General features: G+C 54.2%; 1 protein-coding gene across 4 annotated transcripts in view; it reads left to right on the top strand.

The window, feature by feature from the left end:
* The first annotated feature begins 319 nt into the window (after window positions 1-319).
* The window catches only part of SGSM1 (small G protein signaling modulator 1), a 70,394-nt gene continuing 52,375 nt past the window's right edge, over window positions 320-18,338 (top strand). For 3 of the 4 annotated variants that reach the window (XR_012066176.1, XM_072952922.1, XM_072952920.1), the window contains exons 1-2: window positions 320-434; window positions 533-576. Coding sequence is in view for 2 of the 4 variants with exons in the window: in XM_072952922.1 (XP_072809023.1) it covers window positions 416-434; window positions 533-576 (63 nt within the window). In the remaining 2 variants the exon portion in view is untranslated. Of the gene's footprint in view, window positions 435-532; window positions 577-613; window positions 704-18,338 lie in introns of those variants that run through there. The other variant, XM_072952921.1, reaches the window with a different exon arrangement.

Genomic DNA, 18,338 nt, shown 5'->3' with positions numbered 1-18,338 from the left:
CTTGGGAGCCTGGCACGCAGCAGACGTTGAATAAATGACGCTGTCCTTCCCGTCCCTGTAAGGGGAGGTGGGACAGGTGGTACGGGGCATGGAGGGAGGGAGGTCCCTCGGCAGGGAGGTCCGCGGGCTGGATACCGGGGCCAGGGGGCGGGGGGCGGCGACGCTGTGCGTCGGCAGGGAGGGGCCTCCGCCGGGGACCCGGGGGGCGGGGCGGCCGCGCGGGGCTGACGTCGGGCGCCGGGGCCGTCACTCGGCGCTCGCCCCGCCCCGCCCGCCGCGGCCGCAGCCGCGGAGCCCAGCGCCCGGGAGCCGCCGCCGCCGCCGCCGCCGCCGCCGCCGCCGCCGCCGCCGCCGCCGCCGCCGCCGCCGCCGCCGCCGCCGCCGCCCGGGGACTCGGGTCGCAGCGCGCGCAGCCATGGCTTCGGGGCCGGCGGGTAAGGGGGCGCGGGGCGCGGGGGCGGCGGGAGGGCGGCCCCAGCCCCTCGGCCCCCGGCCCTCGGCTGACCGGCCGCGCTCTCGTCTCGCCCCACAGAGGCGGAGACCCGACAGAGGCTGCTGCGCACCGTCAAGAAGGAGGTGGGTGCCGGGCGGGGGGCGGGGGCCGCCGCAGCCACCGCGGGAAAGCATCTCCAAAGGAGGGGCGGCCACCTCGGGGGTGGGGCTCACCTCGGTGGGTGCTTACCTCCCTCGGGGCTGGAGGCAGGTGAGTTTGGGGGTGGGGGAGCCTCAGGTATGGGGGGAGTCTGGATGGTTTTTTTGCTGCGTGCAGGGGCGACTGCAGCGTGAGGGCCCTCCAGATGGGGGGCACGCCTGGATAGGCCCGGGTAGGACCCCCTCTTGTGGAGGAGCCGGTGGGTGGGTCTCACCAAGGTGAGACAAACACCTGGGGTCCTGGACGGGGCTGCAGCAGGAGGACCAGACTTAAAGAAGAGGAGGGAGATTCACTTTAGGAAAATAAAGCCTCCCGCCCACCCCCTCCCCTAAATTCTCAGTCCTTGGAGCCACCTCCCAGGAGCCAGGGGACTCCCTCCCTGAGACTCCCAGGTCATCAGCTTACTCCATTTGTGGGCATGTGCCCGAGTGCCCCTGGCAGGCAGGGCCCTCTGACCCCCAGTCCCGCCCCACCTTGGCAGGAGGGTGAGAATCAGACGGGATTCAGCTGCCCCTCTGACCCTTCACTCTCCCTGGGGTGAGACATGAGCCCAGCCTAGTCTTTAGAGTTCATAGCTCATGGCTTCTTGCAGAGCGGGAGACGCCAAGGCAGTGGGTGCCTGGGGTAGCATTTGGATGCCAGGACTGTGTGTGCGTGTGTGCTGCGTGTGTACGCGCAGGCACATGCCTGTGTGGGTGATGACATGTGAGTGCGTTTCTGAGAATGTCTGTGTCTCTGCCTGGAGATATCTAAGTGTCTCTCTCACTGTGTCCATGTCTCTGTGTGTCTGTGTTTCTCGTGTTTCTGATCGTGATGTGTGTGAAGCAGGAATCTGTGTGAATGAGTGAGGCTGCGACTGTGTGTGTGACGTGGGGTGTGTGAGTGTGTGTGTCACTGTGTGTATCGCCCACCTCCTATCACCCCCCACCCCTCCACCTGGGACCCCATCGCTGCCAAGCTTGCATCACCTCTGCATCTTGAGTGCTCAGACCAGGAGTGGCCACAGACCTCGGGGGCCGGCTTGATCCTGTGTCGGTTGGGGGTGTCAGTATCTGGTGACAGCGCTGACCACCAAGAAGCCCCTCCCCGCATGGTGGCAGACAGCCACCAAGGGCAGCCTGAAGGCTGGGACCTGTTGCTGCCCCTCCCCCATCAGGCAGCGTGGGCGAGTGTCTGTGTGTGTGTGTGTGTGTGTGTGTGTGTGTGTGTGTGTGTGTGTGTGTGTGTCTCTGTGTGTGACATATTCTATTGTTTTAAGAAAGCAGCTCCAGGCGGGTTGCACATTGTAGCATTTCTGAATAAAGAGACAGGATACATGGAATTCCTCGGAGAGGGCCAGAACTTTTCAGCTCAGGCCTCTCATAGAGACCCCTCTGGGGACCCGAAGAATGCTCTTTCTAGACTCTCTTTCCACCAAAACCTACACATTCTGATGACGAGGGGAGAGTGTATCTAGACCTCCCCACCCCCACCAAAAGCCTTCAGTTAAAAACCTGCAGTCTTTTTATTCATTTTAATCAAACCTAGCTGTAATATGTGCTCCCCACATGGTTTTACCTGGCATGGCTGCGTTTTGAAGGAAGTGGTCGGCTGGTTCAGAAGGGGCGGGTGGGGTACAGGCAGAAGAGCATATGAGCCAGGCGTCTTGGAGGGAGTCCTTCCTGCCTCTGGACAGGGCTCCGGCTGGGCCCTTGGTCCCAGCGCTGCCACCAGCGCCCTTGGTGCCCTGGAAAAGTTCCTTCCCCTTTCAGAGACTCAGTTTCCGCATCTGGAGAAGGAAGCATTGGTCCAGTGTCCTTGGAAGTCCCATCCATGCCAGTCTAGCTTTGGGAATTGGCCGGGCCGTGGGGGACACTTTCCCCCGGGCGGCCAGTGGTCTGGGGCTGCATCCTCTCTCCTGGGAGCAGCTGAGTTTGGGGCTTGGGATGAGCTTTCTGCCTGGCTCGAGGCCAAGGCCATGTCCTGGTCAGAGGGACCTCTTGGCGTCCTGCTTGGTACCTGCGGGGGTCAGGGCAGGGGGCGGTGGGCAGGGGCAGAACCTTGCAAGTTTGGGCAAAGGATCTCAAGTGCCCATTGCCCCCCATCTACAATCAGAAGGCAGCACAGACGAGCAGTAGCGAGTTGGTGGCTGTTACTAAACGTTGCATTTCTTGGGGCGGGTGCTTCCACTTCCCGGAGCCTGCTGTGTGCCGTGTCCTGTGTGCACAGTAATTTTATGAGGCGAGTGAGGTTGTCCCCATTGTACTGACAAGGAAACAGGCTTAGAGAAGAGGAAGGAGTTCCTCGAGAGCACACAGCCCAGAAGGAACTTACCCCCAGCCCCTTGTGACCCCCAGCCCTGTCTGACGTTGGAGCCAGGCTCTTACCCCCTACGTCACACACATACCCATCCACGTCGACACAGCGCCTCGGTCTTGGCAGCTGTGCGCAGTATAATTTCCATCGTATAGATGAGAAAACTGGCCTGAGAGAGTGAGTGATGTTTCAAGGGCACAGAACCAGTGAAGGGGAACAGTCTTCTGTCCGTGAGCTCCGTGTTCAGCATGGGTGTCCCCCAAGGGCATGGGGACAAATCCATGCCCCCCCAAAGCAGACCTCTTCTCTTCTTCCCGCCCCCTGCCCACCTCTCTGGGGAAGCACCTCCAGTGGAATGGTGAAGGGGAGCTCTTTACCTAGAAATCTGGGAGTGAGCTCAAGTCTTCCTTCTCTCCACCCTCTGGGGTCAGAGCCACATCCCTGCCTGTCGCAGCTTCGCCCAGAGGCACCTCCCATCCTTCTTTCTGGAAGGAGTGGCTTAACAGTCAGTTTCTGTAGATAAGCCAGGCAGGTCTGCAAGCTTTGCCTGAGCCACTGAAGCCACAAAGGCCCGCAGAAGCTTTGGGGCTGGAAGCTCTGTCTGGTGCTGACTTGGCGAGCCAGGAAGAGCCAGCACCATGCAGCGGGTTAAGGAGCTTTGGGCTCAGCCAGAGCTGGGTTCAGACCCCAGTGCATTTATTTACTGAGGAGTATCTGTGGCCCAGGCACTTAGCTGGGATCTGTGGCTACAGCGGTGAACAGGATGGGCCCTGCCCTCTGGGGGCTTACTTTCCAGGACAGTGGACAGACCTTGACAGACATCCCCAGTGTAATTAAAAGGATAATTTCAGGCTGTCTTCCGAGGTCTGAAGGAGAGGCCCTTGGCACCACAAGAACACCTAACGGAGAGATGTAACCACATGCAGGTGGCTCAGGAAGACTTCCCGGAGGAGGTGACATGTAAGATGAGTGAAGGATGAGGAGGCTTTTTAGGTGAAGATGGGAGGTAGCAAGACACAGAGTAAAGCTGTTCTGGCAGAAGGAACTGCACATGTAAAGACGGTGGCTGGAGGGAGCACCATGCACTTGAGGAATGGGAGGACTCAGAAATGGCTGGAGTTCAGCAAGAAAGGAGAGCAGTGCGGCCTGCAGAGAGGGGCAGAGCATGTGGTCCTATCCTAAAAGTAAGAGGAAAGGAATGGGGAGGACATGAGGAAAATGGGAAAAGAGAGTGAAATTGATTGCTCATCAGTGGCACAATCTTGGACCGGCATCTGTTTTACATTCACAAGTGTCTGGGGTTCAGTTTATTCATATTAAGGGTGAAAATTGCTCACCTGTCAGGATAAACCATGTGAAAGCACCCACCGCGTCAGCCCAAGCTTCTCCGGGGCGGGCAGGGGTCTTGTTTTTCTGTCTCCCCAGCGCCATCCGAGGGAAAGCCGTAAACCGGGTGGCCTCGGCATAACTCCCTCCAGTTAAATCCACCGACTCTATTTTGGCCCCTTCCTGCCTTGCTTTGCCCTCTCCTCCTTTCCCCTCCCCACCTCCACCCCTTAATTTTGTTTTGGTTCCCAGAGCAGCAGGAACTGGCTTCCTGTTGCCATGACGACTGCCATTAATGGAGCGGGTCACGTGACACGAGTTGATAAGGGAAGCAGAGTGACTAACTGCCTGGTTTTCCTGCCCCCAGGCTGGGCCTGGGAGGCCTCTTAATTGGAGGGGAGAAGGCAGAGGCTTGTGGGCGGGAAGAGAGACCCGGGAAGGAGGCAGGTGGGGTGAGGGGGGTGCTGGACAGGAAGCTGCGTTCCTCTCCGCACCCAGGAGCTGGCCGTGCAAGAACTGTCCTGGAGAGCCGCCATCACAGTGGCTGAGCCTCCCAGCCCCTGAGTAGGGGGTCCGTGTTAGGGGAGGGGGTGGACATGCTAAGAAGGTTGGAGGGAGTCTGTTACTACTGGGACCCTGTGGTGGCGTCACTCCGTCCCAGTGGCCCTTGATGAAGGAAGGGGGGACAATTTTGTCTCCCAGGAAGGAGCTGGTGACTTGATGGCCACAGCATCCTTTGTTCACTGATACGGCAGGCAATATTTTTCTTTCACCGAGGGCGGGCCATTTTGCCTCCCAGGTAGGATTGTCAGATAACATACAGGTCCCACAGTTAAATCCAAATTTTAGATAAACAGCAAATAATTTTTTTTTTTTTTAGAATAAGTATATATTGCTAAATCTGGCAGCCCTACCCCTGAGGACATGTGGCTACGTCTGGAGACATTTTTGGTTGTCACACCTGGGGGCGATGCTGGCACCTAGTGGGAGACTAGGTGCTGCTCAGCTTCCTACAGAGCGCGGGATGCTCCCTGCCACAGAGAGGTATCCAGCCCAGGTGGCCCTGCTTTGCTCAGTGCTCCCCAAATGGCACCTCCTTCACGCTTCACGACAGCCTTAAGACAGAGAATAATCACCTCCTCCACTTGATAGAAGAGGAACAGGAGGCACAGAGACATTAAGCAGCCAGCTTTCAGGTCACACAGTGAGTCTATGGGGAAGCCAGGATTCACATCCCACTTTGTCAGGATCTAAAGGGTGGCTGCACGTCCGCCCAGGTCACAGAGGGCAGAGCATAGGGAGCTCCAAGCTTAGCAGGACCCCTGGAAGCACAGCTTGGGGTTAGATGTGCAGGGAAGGAGCTGAGGCTGGAAAGGCCCTTTAGTCCTGGCTAGTGTGGGGCCATAAGTGCCAGGCTCCCGTCAGAAGGTGGGGAGTTCTAGAAAATGCAGGAGCAGCAGAGGCTCTTGCTTGGAGCTGGACTTCAGGAAGTTCCAGCTGACAGTAGGTGCCAGGGTGGGCTCTCTGCCAGTTCTTGGAAGAAAACTTCCTCTTGCCTTGCCTTCTTTCCTTCTCTCGACTGAAAAAAAAAATGCACAACCTGTAAGTTAAGAGTTCTATGTTTTATTCGTTGGATTTTCTGAGGACTCAAGCACAAGATATGGGCTCTCAGATCGCTCTAGGAGACTGCGCCAAAGAGGTAGGGGAGGGGCCAGGATATGTAGGAGCTTTTGCAACAAAGGCCAGGTAGTCAGAACATGAAACTATTACTGTTAATTAAAGAAAACCGGGGGGGGGGGGGAGGGTGTAGCTCAGCGGTGGAGCACATGCTTAGCGGGGAGGAGGTCCCAGGTTCAGTCCGCAGTGCCTGCATTAAACATTTTTAAAGTTTTTAAAAATAATAAAATTATTTTTAAAACACAAAATAAAACCTGATATGTCAAGTTAGGGAATTTAGCACTTTTCTACGTGTGAGAAGGTGCACAAGTCTGGGCTCATTGAAGTCATTCCTTTGATGTGCACCCAGCTCTCTAGGGCCAGTGTCCTGTCCTTCCACATCCTGAGTTCCCTCAGGGGACACCATTGGGGGTGGCAGCAGAGGCCCGGCTGCCTGCCTGTCTCCATCCTGAGTTCCCCCTGCTCACTGTCCGGGGTGGCAGTGGTGGTGGCTGATGACTGGATGGTCGCAGCATCCTTTGTTTACCGAAATGGGGGGCAAAATTTTTCATTCACACTTCCTTCCACAAATATTTTTTGAGTATCCGCCATGTGCTAGGCACGGTTGCAGGAACTGCAGATTGAAAAGTGACCAAAGCAACGTCCCTGCTCACATCCCAGGCTCTCATGAAGCATACGGTCTAGCTGGGGGACAGACAGAGAAACAGTAAATGTGTATTAAAAGTGACCAGTGCTATAAGGAAAAGAAAGCTGGAAAAGTGGTGGAGGGTGGTGGGAAGGGCCCTCCAGACGGGAGATTTGGGGGTGGCCTCTCTGACACTGAGTCAAGTGACACTGAGCAGAGACCGGCCTGGCAGACACCTGCAGGAAGGGTGTTCCTGGCAGAGGGAACAGCGTATGCTAAAGCCTTGGGTGGGTAACAGTGAGGAGGCCAGTGAGGCTGGAGCAGAGTGGAGAATGGAGGAGGAGGAGGTGGGGTCAAAGGAGGAACAGGAAGCCGATCATGCCCAGCTTGTGGCCCTCAGTGGGAAGCTTTGGCTTTTACTCTGAGTGAGCTGGGAGCCTTGGGGGACTATTTTGAGCACGGGAAAGGGCAGAGCATGAACTCACCTATGTTGTGGCTGCAGGACGGGCAATACCTGGAGTGGACGAATGAGAATACACAGTCTTTAAGCAAGAGAGGGAACTCCTGTCTTGCTCTTTCTGAGCGTCCACTCCTGGGCTGGAAACCCTGCTGGGCCAAGTGGAGGTTCTGAAAATGAGTGCCGAGCGAATGAACGAAAGCAGGAGTCCTGGGGGGGTTATTCTGGGGTTCTCTGATGCTTGCAGGGTTGGCTCACATCAGTTCGTCTGTGTCGTGTTTTCAGGGTTACAACGGCAGAAATGCTCATGAATAATGCAGCTGTCACTGCATAGTCTGTTTTGATGCTGGTTACAGATGTCTGGCAGCGCGGCTTCCGGGAGCCTTGGAGACTGATGGGCGTGGGTTCGATGTGAGGAGGGTGACAGCAGGGGCCCTGGCTTTCCTGCTTAGCGATGTCTCCCGCACAGTCTGGCTGGGTCCCCCTGCGGTAGCCTCCTGAGGGGCTCCGGGAGAGGGTGGTGGCATTTGCTGCTGGTTGGCGGGTAGAAACGGGCATTTCTGTCCGAGGGCAGTTGTTGGTTGCAGAGCCCAGCATGGGAGGTGAGCGACAGCCAACTCCTCGTCCCAACTCTGCCCCTAACAGTCGCGGCCTCCTACTGGTCCCTTCTCCCTGTCTCATTCTCCTGGTTTCTAAGTGGGCCAGGTTGGGCAGCTCTGGAATCCTAAGAACCTCGAGCCGTGTAATGTGGCCGGCATCACTTTACAGTAGCCACGCCTTCCCCGTGTTTCCTCTACTTGGAATTTGCCAAGTGTGTATTTAAGACTTAATAAAACTCAGTAGCTGGTAAGACTTTGGGGAGCCTTCACTCAAGGAAAACAAGGGCTCAACTAAAGCCGTTGTCATGGGATAAAGTAGTTTTTAGACAACACTTACTGAGCATTTTATATGGATGACCTCACAGAATTATCTCGATGCCCCTATGAAGTGGATAAAACATTCTCCCTTAAAGAAGGAGATCAGAGCACAGAGATGACAGGTAACTCCCCTAAGGTCACAGAGATGGTCAGTGGTGCGGCTGGGGGTGCTTCTCTGGCCTGAGCCTCCTCGTGTATCAGACGGCACAGGTATCGCCCACTGCAGAGCAGCGCTGTTACCCCATCACAGCGTTCACGGAGGACCAGGCCCAGGGCTCGCCCCACCCAGAGAAGAGCGAAGTAGAACTCATTCACAGGAGAGCATTTCTGCCATCCTTTCTGGTCACATCTTAACTTGCAGACGCCCTCCGAGTAGGACCTTGCTCTCCCTGGATAAGCCCGGGGCCAGGGCGTGGGGGGTGCTGTGGCCACCGGAGCAGTGCTCCAGACCAGGAAGGGGTGTATTTGGGGGATCCAGAGGGATGGGGCCCTTGAGTGGGAGTCAGGAAGGCCGAGTCTCGACGGACGGCATCCATCCCAGGGTGGGCGGCTGGAGCTTCCCTCTGGGTCTGGATGCTCTTTGGCCCCGTGGAGGTCATCCCTCAGCTTCAGGAGGTCATGACCCTCGTGGGCCTGCTGGCCCTGCGGCTCACCCGCTGTGCGCCCCTGGGTGAGGCTGAGCTCCCGTGGGAGGCGGCGTAGCCTTCTTTCTCTTAGTGGTACAAGAAGATAGGTGTGGAATAGATTTTTGTGCTTTTCTTTTGCAGAATCTTTAAGGAACTCAGGTTCTGGGTGTTTGTAAAGGGCAGTAACGGGTCCTTTTGCAGTAGCCTCCGTACAAAAGTCAGATAATGGAAGCCCTAAGCGATCAAGAGACTTGGTGATACTTTGGGCCTTCAATGAATTCTTCTCTAATTGTTGTTTAGTGAATTATGTCAAAATGGAAAGTTAGAATTAGAACAGCTACCATTTTTGTTTTTTCATTCTTTTTTTGAGAAATAAAAACATCTTTACCACTATTTACAGTAGCCAAGACATGGAAACAGCCTAAATGTCCATCAACAGATGACTGGATAAAGAAGATGTGGTATACTTATACAATGGAATACTGTTCAGCCATAAAAACTGACAACATAATGCCATTTACCACTGCCATGTATTAAATACTGCTCTAAATGCTTTACTCTGTCTCATTTAATCCACAAAGCAGTCTATCTATAGAGTAGGTACAGATAGCCATTTGTCTTTATGGATGAGGGCTTTGAAGCTCAGAGAAGTTAAGACACTGGACCAAGGTCACACAGCTGAGAAGCCGCAGGGCAGGGTATTTTAGCCAGCTCCATCCATTTCGAGTTGGATAATAACTTGCTAACATAAATAGTCAAAACAGTAAATAAACATATGAATATAAAGCTAAAAGGGAAAGAGAAGCTAAGAAATGGATTTATTGGTTCAAGGATGTGAGAATGTTGGAGTGAAGCAGATTCAGGTACAGCTGTATCCAGGGGTTCCAATGATGTCATCAGGACCCTGTCTCTCTCCACCTCTCTGTGCTGCTTTTCTCTGTGTTAGCTGTATGCTGTGTCTCTCTCTATGGGGAGGTAGAATGTTGCCCAGCTGCTCTCGGGGCACAATCTGCCAGCTTGGCATCCACAGAAGCAGAGCTTCCGCTTCCCCATGGTTCTTAGCAGAAGTCTTAGGATTAGATCTCATCAGACCAGCGTGGGTCGCATGCTCCTTTTGCGCCCACCGCTGTGGGATGGATTTCTCTGATTGGTCAAGCCTGGACGGGCAGCGAAGTGTGGAATCAGCCCTGAGATTCCACACTTTGCTGGGAGAGTAAGGGAGAGGACTCAGAGGAGAGTCAAGGTGAAATGACCAGACAGGGAGATGGAAACCGGGCCGGCAAGGCACAGGCGTGCACCTCGACAGCCTGAGGGCGCTGCGTTTGGAGCTCAGCCCCTAACAGGGAAGTGGCCACTCTGGTGTTCCGTGCTGGGCTGTGATTCCAAGTGCTGCCTGGGGACCTACGGTGTGCCACGTGTCTGCTGGATCAGGGATTTCTATTCAGGGGCGTGCAAAACCCTGAACTTGTACAGAAGCTTTGTGCTTGCAGTATAGAGAGAGTATCCTCCGTTATCCTCAGTACCTGCAAAGGATCCACAAGCCAAGTACCCAAATATGGTAGAGAACCGCCCTGCAAGGTACTAGGTGCGAAGATGAACACAGCACAGTTTCCCGACCTCCGCGTGCTCCGAAATGAAACAGTGTCGCCGATTTTCTAACCCACTGAGCCTTCTAATAACAATAATAACCCCTAATAATAATTAATCATAGTTGGCATTTATTGGGCACCTACTGTATTCCAGACCTGCACTGTCCAATGTGAGCCACTGGTCACCTGTGTCTGTTTACATTTAAATGGAGTAAAATTAAGTCAAATTAAGTTTAAAGATCTAGTTTGTCAACCTCTCTGGCCACATTGCAAGCACTCAGCCGCCCCCCATGGGCTAGTGATACCACGATGCGGGGACAGAGCGTTTCCAGAAAGCCCTGTTGTGCTTTACATGTTGTGCTAAGTGTTTTATATCCATTAACATATTTAAGCTTAAAAAAGAGACCTCAGAGGGGTAGGTCCTATTTATTATCCCGGTTTACAGATGAGTGCATTGAAGCACAGAGGAAGTGGAGTGACTTGGCCGAGGTCACAGAGCTGCTAAGAACCAGGATGCTAACCCAGTCCTTAGACACAGTATCCTACTGCTCTCCTCCCAAGGTTGGCTGGAGGTGGTCAGTCCATTTTCTGGCTGCCACTGTGGGTGTTTTGAGCAACCATCTGGGAATTCCGTTTCTTACTTGCCTGCAGCAGCCCAGGCGCCCAAAGTTGGGGCACCCTTCCAGAGAATCTAGGCACCTCCCGTAGTCCCTGAGGCCCGTGGGTCTGCAGAAACGGGGCGTGTTGCCAGGGGAGCCGCCACATGCAGTGGGCAGAGCACCGGGAGAAAGCTGGCCGGGGTCCAGGGTGTGGGCAGGGGATGTGAGACGCGCGGACCAATTTCCCTGGGAGCGGTCCTCTGTCTCCATCAGCGGCTGTGCCTGGGAGTGTTGACCTGAGGGACCCTGTGGCCAAGAGACCCTCAGGTCAACACTCTCAGAATCACTGGGGAGACTCATTGTTAAGGGGCATCTGTACCTGGCAGCGATGACGGGCCCGTTGGTGGGAACCCCACTCTCCGCCCAGGGACACCCCTGCTTCCAGGCATTGGCAGGCTGACCGGTCTGGTCCTCCTGCTCTTAGGAAACAATGCCTGGTGCCTATTTATAGCACATCAGTAAACGATTAACTGGGGCTGGACTGGCAGCCGCCACCACCGGTCAAAGGCATTTGCTTCTCCTGCAAGTGTCACAGCTGCGTTTAGGGGGTTCAGAGGGCAGGACTGGAGAGAGAGTTTTCTAACTCTCTCAAGATCCACGGGCTCCCGCTTTATCATGTATTCATTTATCCGCTCACTCCTGTCACTGGGTGCGACTGCAGAAGGACACTCCCTGGGCTTTGGCTGCCTCACCTGAGAGGATGTGGAGGGTGGGGTGGAAGGATGTGGGCAGGAGGGTGGGACAGGGCAGTCCTGGAACTGAGAGTCAGAGGGAGCCCAGCAAGTGCGGCTTTGATCCAGCCACAGTGGTCGCTGCGGTCCTAGTGCTGGACCCCTTCAGACCTCTGCTCTCTGCAGCCCCAAAGCCCCCTGCAGGCCACCCAGGCTGAGGGCACCAAGGAGTCCCTTTGAGAGGAAACCCTTAGCCTGTTTGCTCCAAAACTTGGACCCCTGCCAATATCCTCCAATGAGCGGCAGAGTGAGGAAAGGATTTTTTTTTTAAAGACGACTTTTTTTAGATCGGTTTTAGGTTCACAGTAAAAATGAAGGGGAAAGTATAGAGATTTCCTATACATGCCAACGCACACGCATGCACAGCCTCCCCCGCTCTGGGCCCCCCACCAGAGTGGGACATTGGTTACATTCGATGAGCCAACCTTGACACATCGCTATCTCCCAAAGTCCGTAGTTCACATTAGGGTTCATTCTTGATGTGCATCCTGGGTGTTGACAGATGCATATGGATCGATCATTATAGTAGCACAGGGAACACTTTCCCTGCCCTAACCGTCTTCTGTGCTCTGCCTGTTCATCCCTCCCTGCCCCCGGCCCTGACAACCACCAGTCTTTTTATTGTCTCCGTACTTTTACCTTTTCTAGAATGTCACACCGTTGGAGTCGTATTTCAGCTTGGACATTTCTTTTTGTGACTATGATTCTTCTTTGGGAACCGATGTGTGGCAGAGAGAGGGAACTAAGAGGTGCCAGGAGTGCTGGGATGTTGGAAAAATGGAAATAGTAGCAATGACACCTCTGTTATTGTCAGTCTGTGGGCTCCTGTATGTTAAGCACCCACCCAGCTTGTGGGAAGCATCTGTAGGCGTCTGTTGAATGAATGGATGAAACTACTGTGTGCCAGGCTCGGTGCAGGGCAGATAGTCATGGGCTTCAATCCCTGCTCTGCCGTTTGAAAAACCTTGTGCCCTTGGGAAGTCATTTAATCTCACCGAGACTCAGTTTCCTCGTCCACAAAATGGGGACAGTAATTGTACCCATTTCTCCAACTTAACATGACGATTGGATGAGATAAAGCCCCTAAGCACGATGCCAGGCACACAGTGAGCGCTTTATAAATAAATGCTGCTTGCTCTTATGTGAAACAGACGCATAAAGCACGTGCCACATGGCTTCTCTTGTATTTAACACTTTATATTGAGTTGTCGGAGCTTTTTATATGTAGTTTGGATATTAACCCCTTATCGACCATATCATTTGCGAATATTTTCTCTCATTCCATTGGTTGTCTTCTGGTTTTGTTGACAGTTTCTCTTGCTGTGCACAAGCAAGAGAATTGGGTCCCATTTGTTTATTTTTCCTTTTATTTCTTTTGCCTTAGAGGCAGATCCAAAAAATATTGCTACGAAATGTACTGCCTTATGCCTGTGAGGCAATATTATATCTAAATCAAATACTAATACTAACATCACCCATTTTATGGATAGGAATACTGAGGCTCAGAGAAAGAACATGATTTGCCCGAGATCATGCATGCAAGAGCTGGGATCTGCATCCTGGAAGTCTGATTCCAGAACCCAGTGCTCATGGCTGTGCAGTTTCTCTAGGAGCTGGGAAAGGGGACAGCACATCAACTGGAGGGGGTCTGAAGAGGAAGTGAGGGGAAGGTCGCATTACCTGGGTCTGGAACATTGGGTGGTTTTTCCAGAGCTGGAGGTGGACCTAGGAGTGGGTGGGGCTGTCGGGTGGCGGGGACTGCAGAGGCAAGGGTCAGGTGGTGGGGATCACATGGGCCACACAGAAGGAATGCTCATGTGGCTGGAGCTCCAGACTGCAGGAAACGAAGGGACAAGACTTGGCAGGAAAGGAAGGTGGGGCCACACCATGGGAGCAGCTTGCAGCCCGCATATCTGTCTGTGTCTGTGCTTTGGAGATTCCCAAAATATTCCTGTCCCCTCCTCGTCCACCGCCCATCAGCCCTGTTCCAATCTCTCCCAACTGTCACCTCCCGCGTGCCTCGCCCATAACAAATTAAAAAATACAAAGCAGCCAGCTATTTCTGTGTAGTGCTTTCCTCTGCCACACTGTCTGTACATCTGTTGCTTCTTTTAAGCTCCAAGTTGCCTCCAGGAGGGAATTGGGAGGGGTGGTTGCAGGAGAAAATTTTTTCCCTCTGCTTTGGAGTTGGAGAATCTGAAGCCCAGAGAGTTCATTTCTATACTTCAAATCTTGAGCATCACCTCCTCCTGGAAGCCCTCCTTGACCTCCCCACCCGCCCAGTTTCCTTGCTATCTGTTCTCATAGAACCAAGTTCACTGCAGAGAATGGTCTCACTTTGTCGTTGTTTACCTATTGTTGTGATTTAGTTAATGTCTTTCCACTTCACTAGACTGTGACCTCCATGAGGACGGGGACTTTATCTGCTTGCCTCCTGGTGCTGGACACATAAGAGGTGCTCCCTGAATGTTGAGTGGATGAGTGATAGTTTCAGTTCATGTCATACATGCTGGGAAGGCAGGTGTTAGCAGAACATGGAAAAGGCACACTTATCCCCGCTTGAGGTCTGGAGAGTCCAGGAAGGCTCCCAGGAGGAGGCGACACCTGGGCTGAAGCCTGAGTTGCAGTTAGCCAGCTGGAGCATGCATGGAGGGGCACCTGACAGAAGGCACTTCATAGGCAAAGGCACAGAGGTGAGCTCTTTGTGCCGCCTTTGGTGGCCTGTATCCAAAGGTCCCAGAAGGCAGGGCTGGAAATACTGGCCTTCAAAGGCGTCTGCATCTTGTTCTCAGCATCCCGGGTGCCAGCCCATCCTCCGCTCACCTGCCTCACTCCAGTGGTTGTCGATGGGGCGTTTGAGTCACCCCCCTTTGCTCCCCACTTTCCCCACATGCTAAGAGTTATTTTTAAAGCCACCTCGAGGGCCCTCCGGGCATCCTAACTTAACTGCCTTCTCAATTGCGAGTTTCTGGCAGACGTAAGAGGCAGGCTGCCTAGGGGCCTCCGGCTCATAAGCGGATGCTGCCTCAGCGTTACTCACTCACCTGCACTCCCAGGCGCCTGCCCCGAGGTGGGGCGGGGGTGCTGGCAGGTGGCCGCTCAGGTGATGTGGGTGATGTTTATTTAGGCCTCCTGTGTGCCATGGGCACCACGCTGGCCGCTGTAACCTGGGGGTCGCTGTGGGCCAAATGTAGCCTGTTTATGCACTTCCCTTCAGCCAAGAGTGCTTTTTGCATTCCAAAGGGTTGTAAAAACAAGAGACTGTGACTTAGGCTGTGGCCTGAAAATAGGTTTGCCAGGTTTAGCAAATAAAAATTCAGAATGCCCAATTAAATTTGAATTTTAGGGAAACAAGTAGTCTTTTAGTAAAAGTATGCACTGTGCACTATTTGGGACGTACTTACACCAAAATATATATACACACACGTGTACACACACACACACACACACACATATACGCACATATATCTATTTCTTATTTGTCTTATTTAGATTTTCCTGGGCATCCTGTATTTTATCTGGCAGCCCTGTTCCAAAGCCTGAAGTGTGTGCTGTCTGACTCTGCGGAAGCAGTTTGCCAACCCCAGCCTGACACACACAGCGAATGAGACCGGGCATCAGAGGGGCTTAGGGCGCTGCCTGGGGCCCAGCTCAGCAGCATCGGCTGCTGGCATTCGGGCAACTAATCTAATCAGAGTGATCACCACATATGTACTGAACACCGACTGGTTCTCTAGGCACTGTCCTGGGGGCTCACGGTTTACTTGGGAGAGACGGACAGTAAAGGGATAAACTCACAGGTGTGTAGTGACAGTCTGGTCGTGGTGAGTTCTAAGGTGGCATGAATGAGGCTCGACTTTCGACAGGGTGGATCTGAGCACTGCGCATGTTTTGTCCTTGGAATCCTCACATAGCAGCCCTGGGAGGTGGTGCAGTGACCATCCCCATTTCACAGATGAGGAAACTGAGGCCCAGGGGCCCCCAGCTAACTTTGACCCAGGCCTAGTGGCTCCCAAGCTCATGTTCTTACATCACAGAAGTGTGTTCCTTCATCTGGTGCCCTGTGTGTGCTGGGCCCTGTTTGAGCCCCCGCCCCCCAACACACACACACTGGCCTGTATTTTCCATAGTGCTTCTAACAGCCCTGCATACCGGGCCGTGTGATTCCCGTCCCATCCGGGGCTCTTCGTGGATGGGCAGGGAGGAGTAGCGAGTTCGTTTGGAACCTGGCAGGTTTCAGGGAGGGGACCTGGGTGTGAGCAGGTGGCGGGTGTGAGGAGGAGCGAGAAGGCGCTCCCCCTTCCAGCTTTGCAGATCGGCCCGGATTTCCCTGCCTCCCTCCAGGGCTTAATCCTCCTTTTATGCTGTTTCAATATTTGCAGGTGGAGGGAGGGTGGGGTGGCGGGAGGGCGGGGCACGTCTCTGCCTGGTTGCAGGGTGGGGCCGGAGGTGGGGTGGGGCAGGAGCTCAGAGGCCTGAGGGAGTCCGGGAGAGCTGGGGCTGGGTCACAGCCGGAAGAGGCTGGGGTTGGTGACCAGAGCTGAAGGGCCACCTAGCAATCGCCCGTTCAACCAACTGTCACAAATAGCCAGGCAGTGACTGACAGTCACTGTCATCTCAAGAGGCACTGTCATTTGTAGAATCCCTACCGCGTGCCAGGCACCATCTCCACGATCTCACTCAAGCCTCATGTTGCCCCCGTTTTACAGATGGGGAGACACATCCAGCGTCATGCGTGTAGTGAGTGGCGAAGGATCTGACCCCAGGGCAGTGTCTCCACCTCCCAGGCTCTTAGCCTCTCTCAGTGGCCTCCTGACATCCTGTCCTTAGAGCTGATAAGCTGGTTCCAAAAGGAGTGAGTTCCCCATCGTTGGAGGAATGCAGGCAGATGTTGGAGGACTCCTTAGAACGGATGCTGGAGAGCGATCAAAGCTTCTTGTCCGTGGTGACCTTTGAGGTCCCCCTGCCCCTGAAAGATCCCCACAGTGGGGTGTGGTTGGCAGAGGCACATCCAGGCGACCCAGGTCTTCTGACTCCTAGTACAGTGCCTCTTTCCATCCGCAAGTTGGGAGACTGAGGACTCCCTCCTCACAGGTTTCTCACCACACTGGGATTGCGGAGAGCTGAGCCAGGACTGGGCAGGGCTGGAGGCAGGGCTCCAGGTCAGGCTGTCAGACAAATCTGGGCTCAGGTCCTGGCTGTGTGACCTTCAGGCGAATGGTATAAACCCTCTTGTGTCCATCTTTAAAATGGGAATAATAATGCTCTTGTGAGAACTAAATAAGGCGTTCTATGCAAAGTCCCTGGCACTCAGTCGGTGCTCTTAGTAAACATTCTCTTTAATAACAAAAGCAGAACTACAGAACCAAGGAGAGTAACAGAAGCATTTGTTCACAATGGCCTCTGGCTGTTGCAGAATAACAGTTTCTTAGAACAAAGGGCGTGAGTCTGAATCCTGCCTGAATCCTGCCGCCTCTGCATGACCTGGGGCAGGTGGTCTAATCTGTGTGTGCATCAGTTTCTCCTTCTGTAAGATGGGAATAGTTTGGGCATTTGCCTCATTAAGGTGGTTGTTCCTACAAGCGGTCCCCAGAACCTAGTGATTACTCAAAGGAAATGAGCAGGGTGCTTCAGCATCGCAAAGCTCCTGCCCTGCCTGCCCGTTTGCCGATAACATCACACGTAATCCTCCGCATAGCCCTGCAGGGGAATCAGTTCCACTTTACAGATGGCGAAAGTGAGGTGCCAGCAGGGGTGAGGCTTGGCCGAGCTCACACAGGACATGAGTGGCCAAGCTGGGACGGGAAGGCAGGCAGGTCTGTGTCTTCGAAGTGGCACCAACCACAGTCACTGTCTCTGTGCTTCTTAAATGGGGCTTGATTCCTGGGCCAGAGCTTAGACGCTCACAGAGGCCACAAGGAGCCCAAGATGCACACTGATGACTCCCGCTGTCTCCACACCATCCCGTGGTCATTCAGATCTGTCTGCCTCCAAGGCAGGACCAAGTTCAAGCCCGTGTATGGCAGCCTGAGAGGGGGGATGGTGGTTGAGCTGAATTTTGGAGGCCTTCTGAGGCTGCCTGGCCCTCTTCCCCCGCCCGCAGTGCTGAGCTGTCCCCCGGGATGGCCTCCCCCCTCGCAGGAGTGGGCAGCAGCCTCTCTCTTCCTGTGGCGAGACCGTGTGCCCTCTTCTGCAGGACGCGCACTGATCCTCCAGGGGAGGCTGGCACGCCATTGCCCTTTAATTTCCTCTCCTGGCTTCAGGCTGTCAGCCTGTTATTAACTTCTGGGGAGACGTTCCAGCTCACAGCTGGGCGCCAGAGGAAGTGAGGAGGAGTCCTCATGTCACAGAGCCTCTCCATCAGGCTGAGACCGTCCTCAGTGCTGCATTTGTCTCCTCCTCCACCACCCATCCTGTCCCGGGTCCATCCCCATGACGAGGCCTAGAGCCAGACAGCCACGGACTCCCTCTATAGCCAGCTTCCTGGCTGTGTGACCTCAAGAGCGGGCTTACCCTCTCTGAGTCTCAGGAGCCACTGCTGTAAGCAGACAGCCTTCTGCAAGGCTGTTTGTGTCAACCTCCCAAATTCATCTGTTGAAAGCCTGACTTGCAATGGGATGCTCTCACGAGGTGGGAACCCTGATTTAAAGCCAGTCTGTCAGAAGCACAGGTGATAACCTGAGATTTGCAATTGGCACCAACTTTAGGTGTCTTAAAATGGTGGTAAAATACACAGAACAGAATATTTCCATCCTTAACTATTTTTAAGTTCAGTGGTGTGAAG

Source organism: Vicugna pacos, chromosome 32, assembly GCF_048564905.1.
Source record: "Vicugna pacos chromosome 32, VicPac4, whole genome shotgun sequence".
Taxonomy (NCBI): Eukaryota; Metazoa; Chordata; class Mammalia; order Artiodactyla; family Camelidae; genus Vicugna; species Vicugna pacos.
This window is presented reverse-complemented; position numbering and strand designations above follow the sequence as displayed.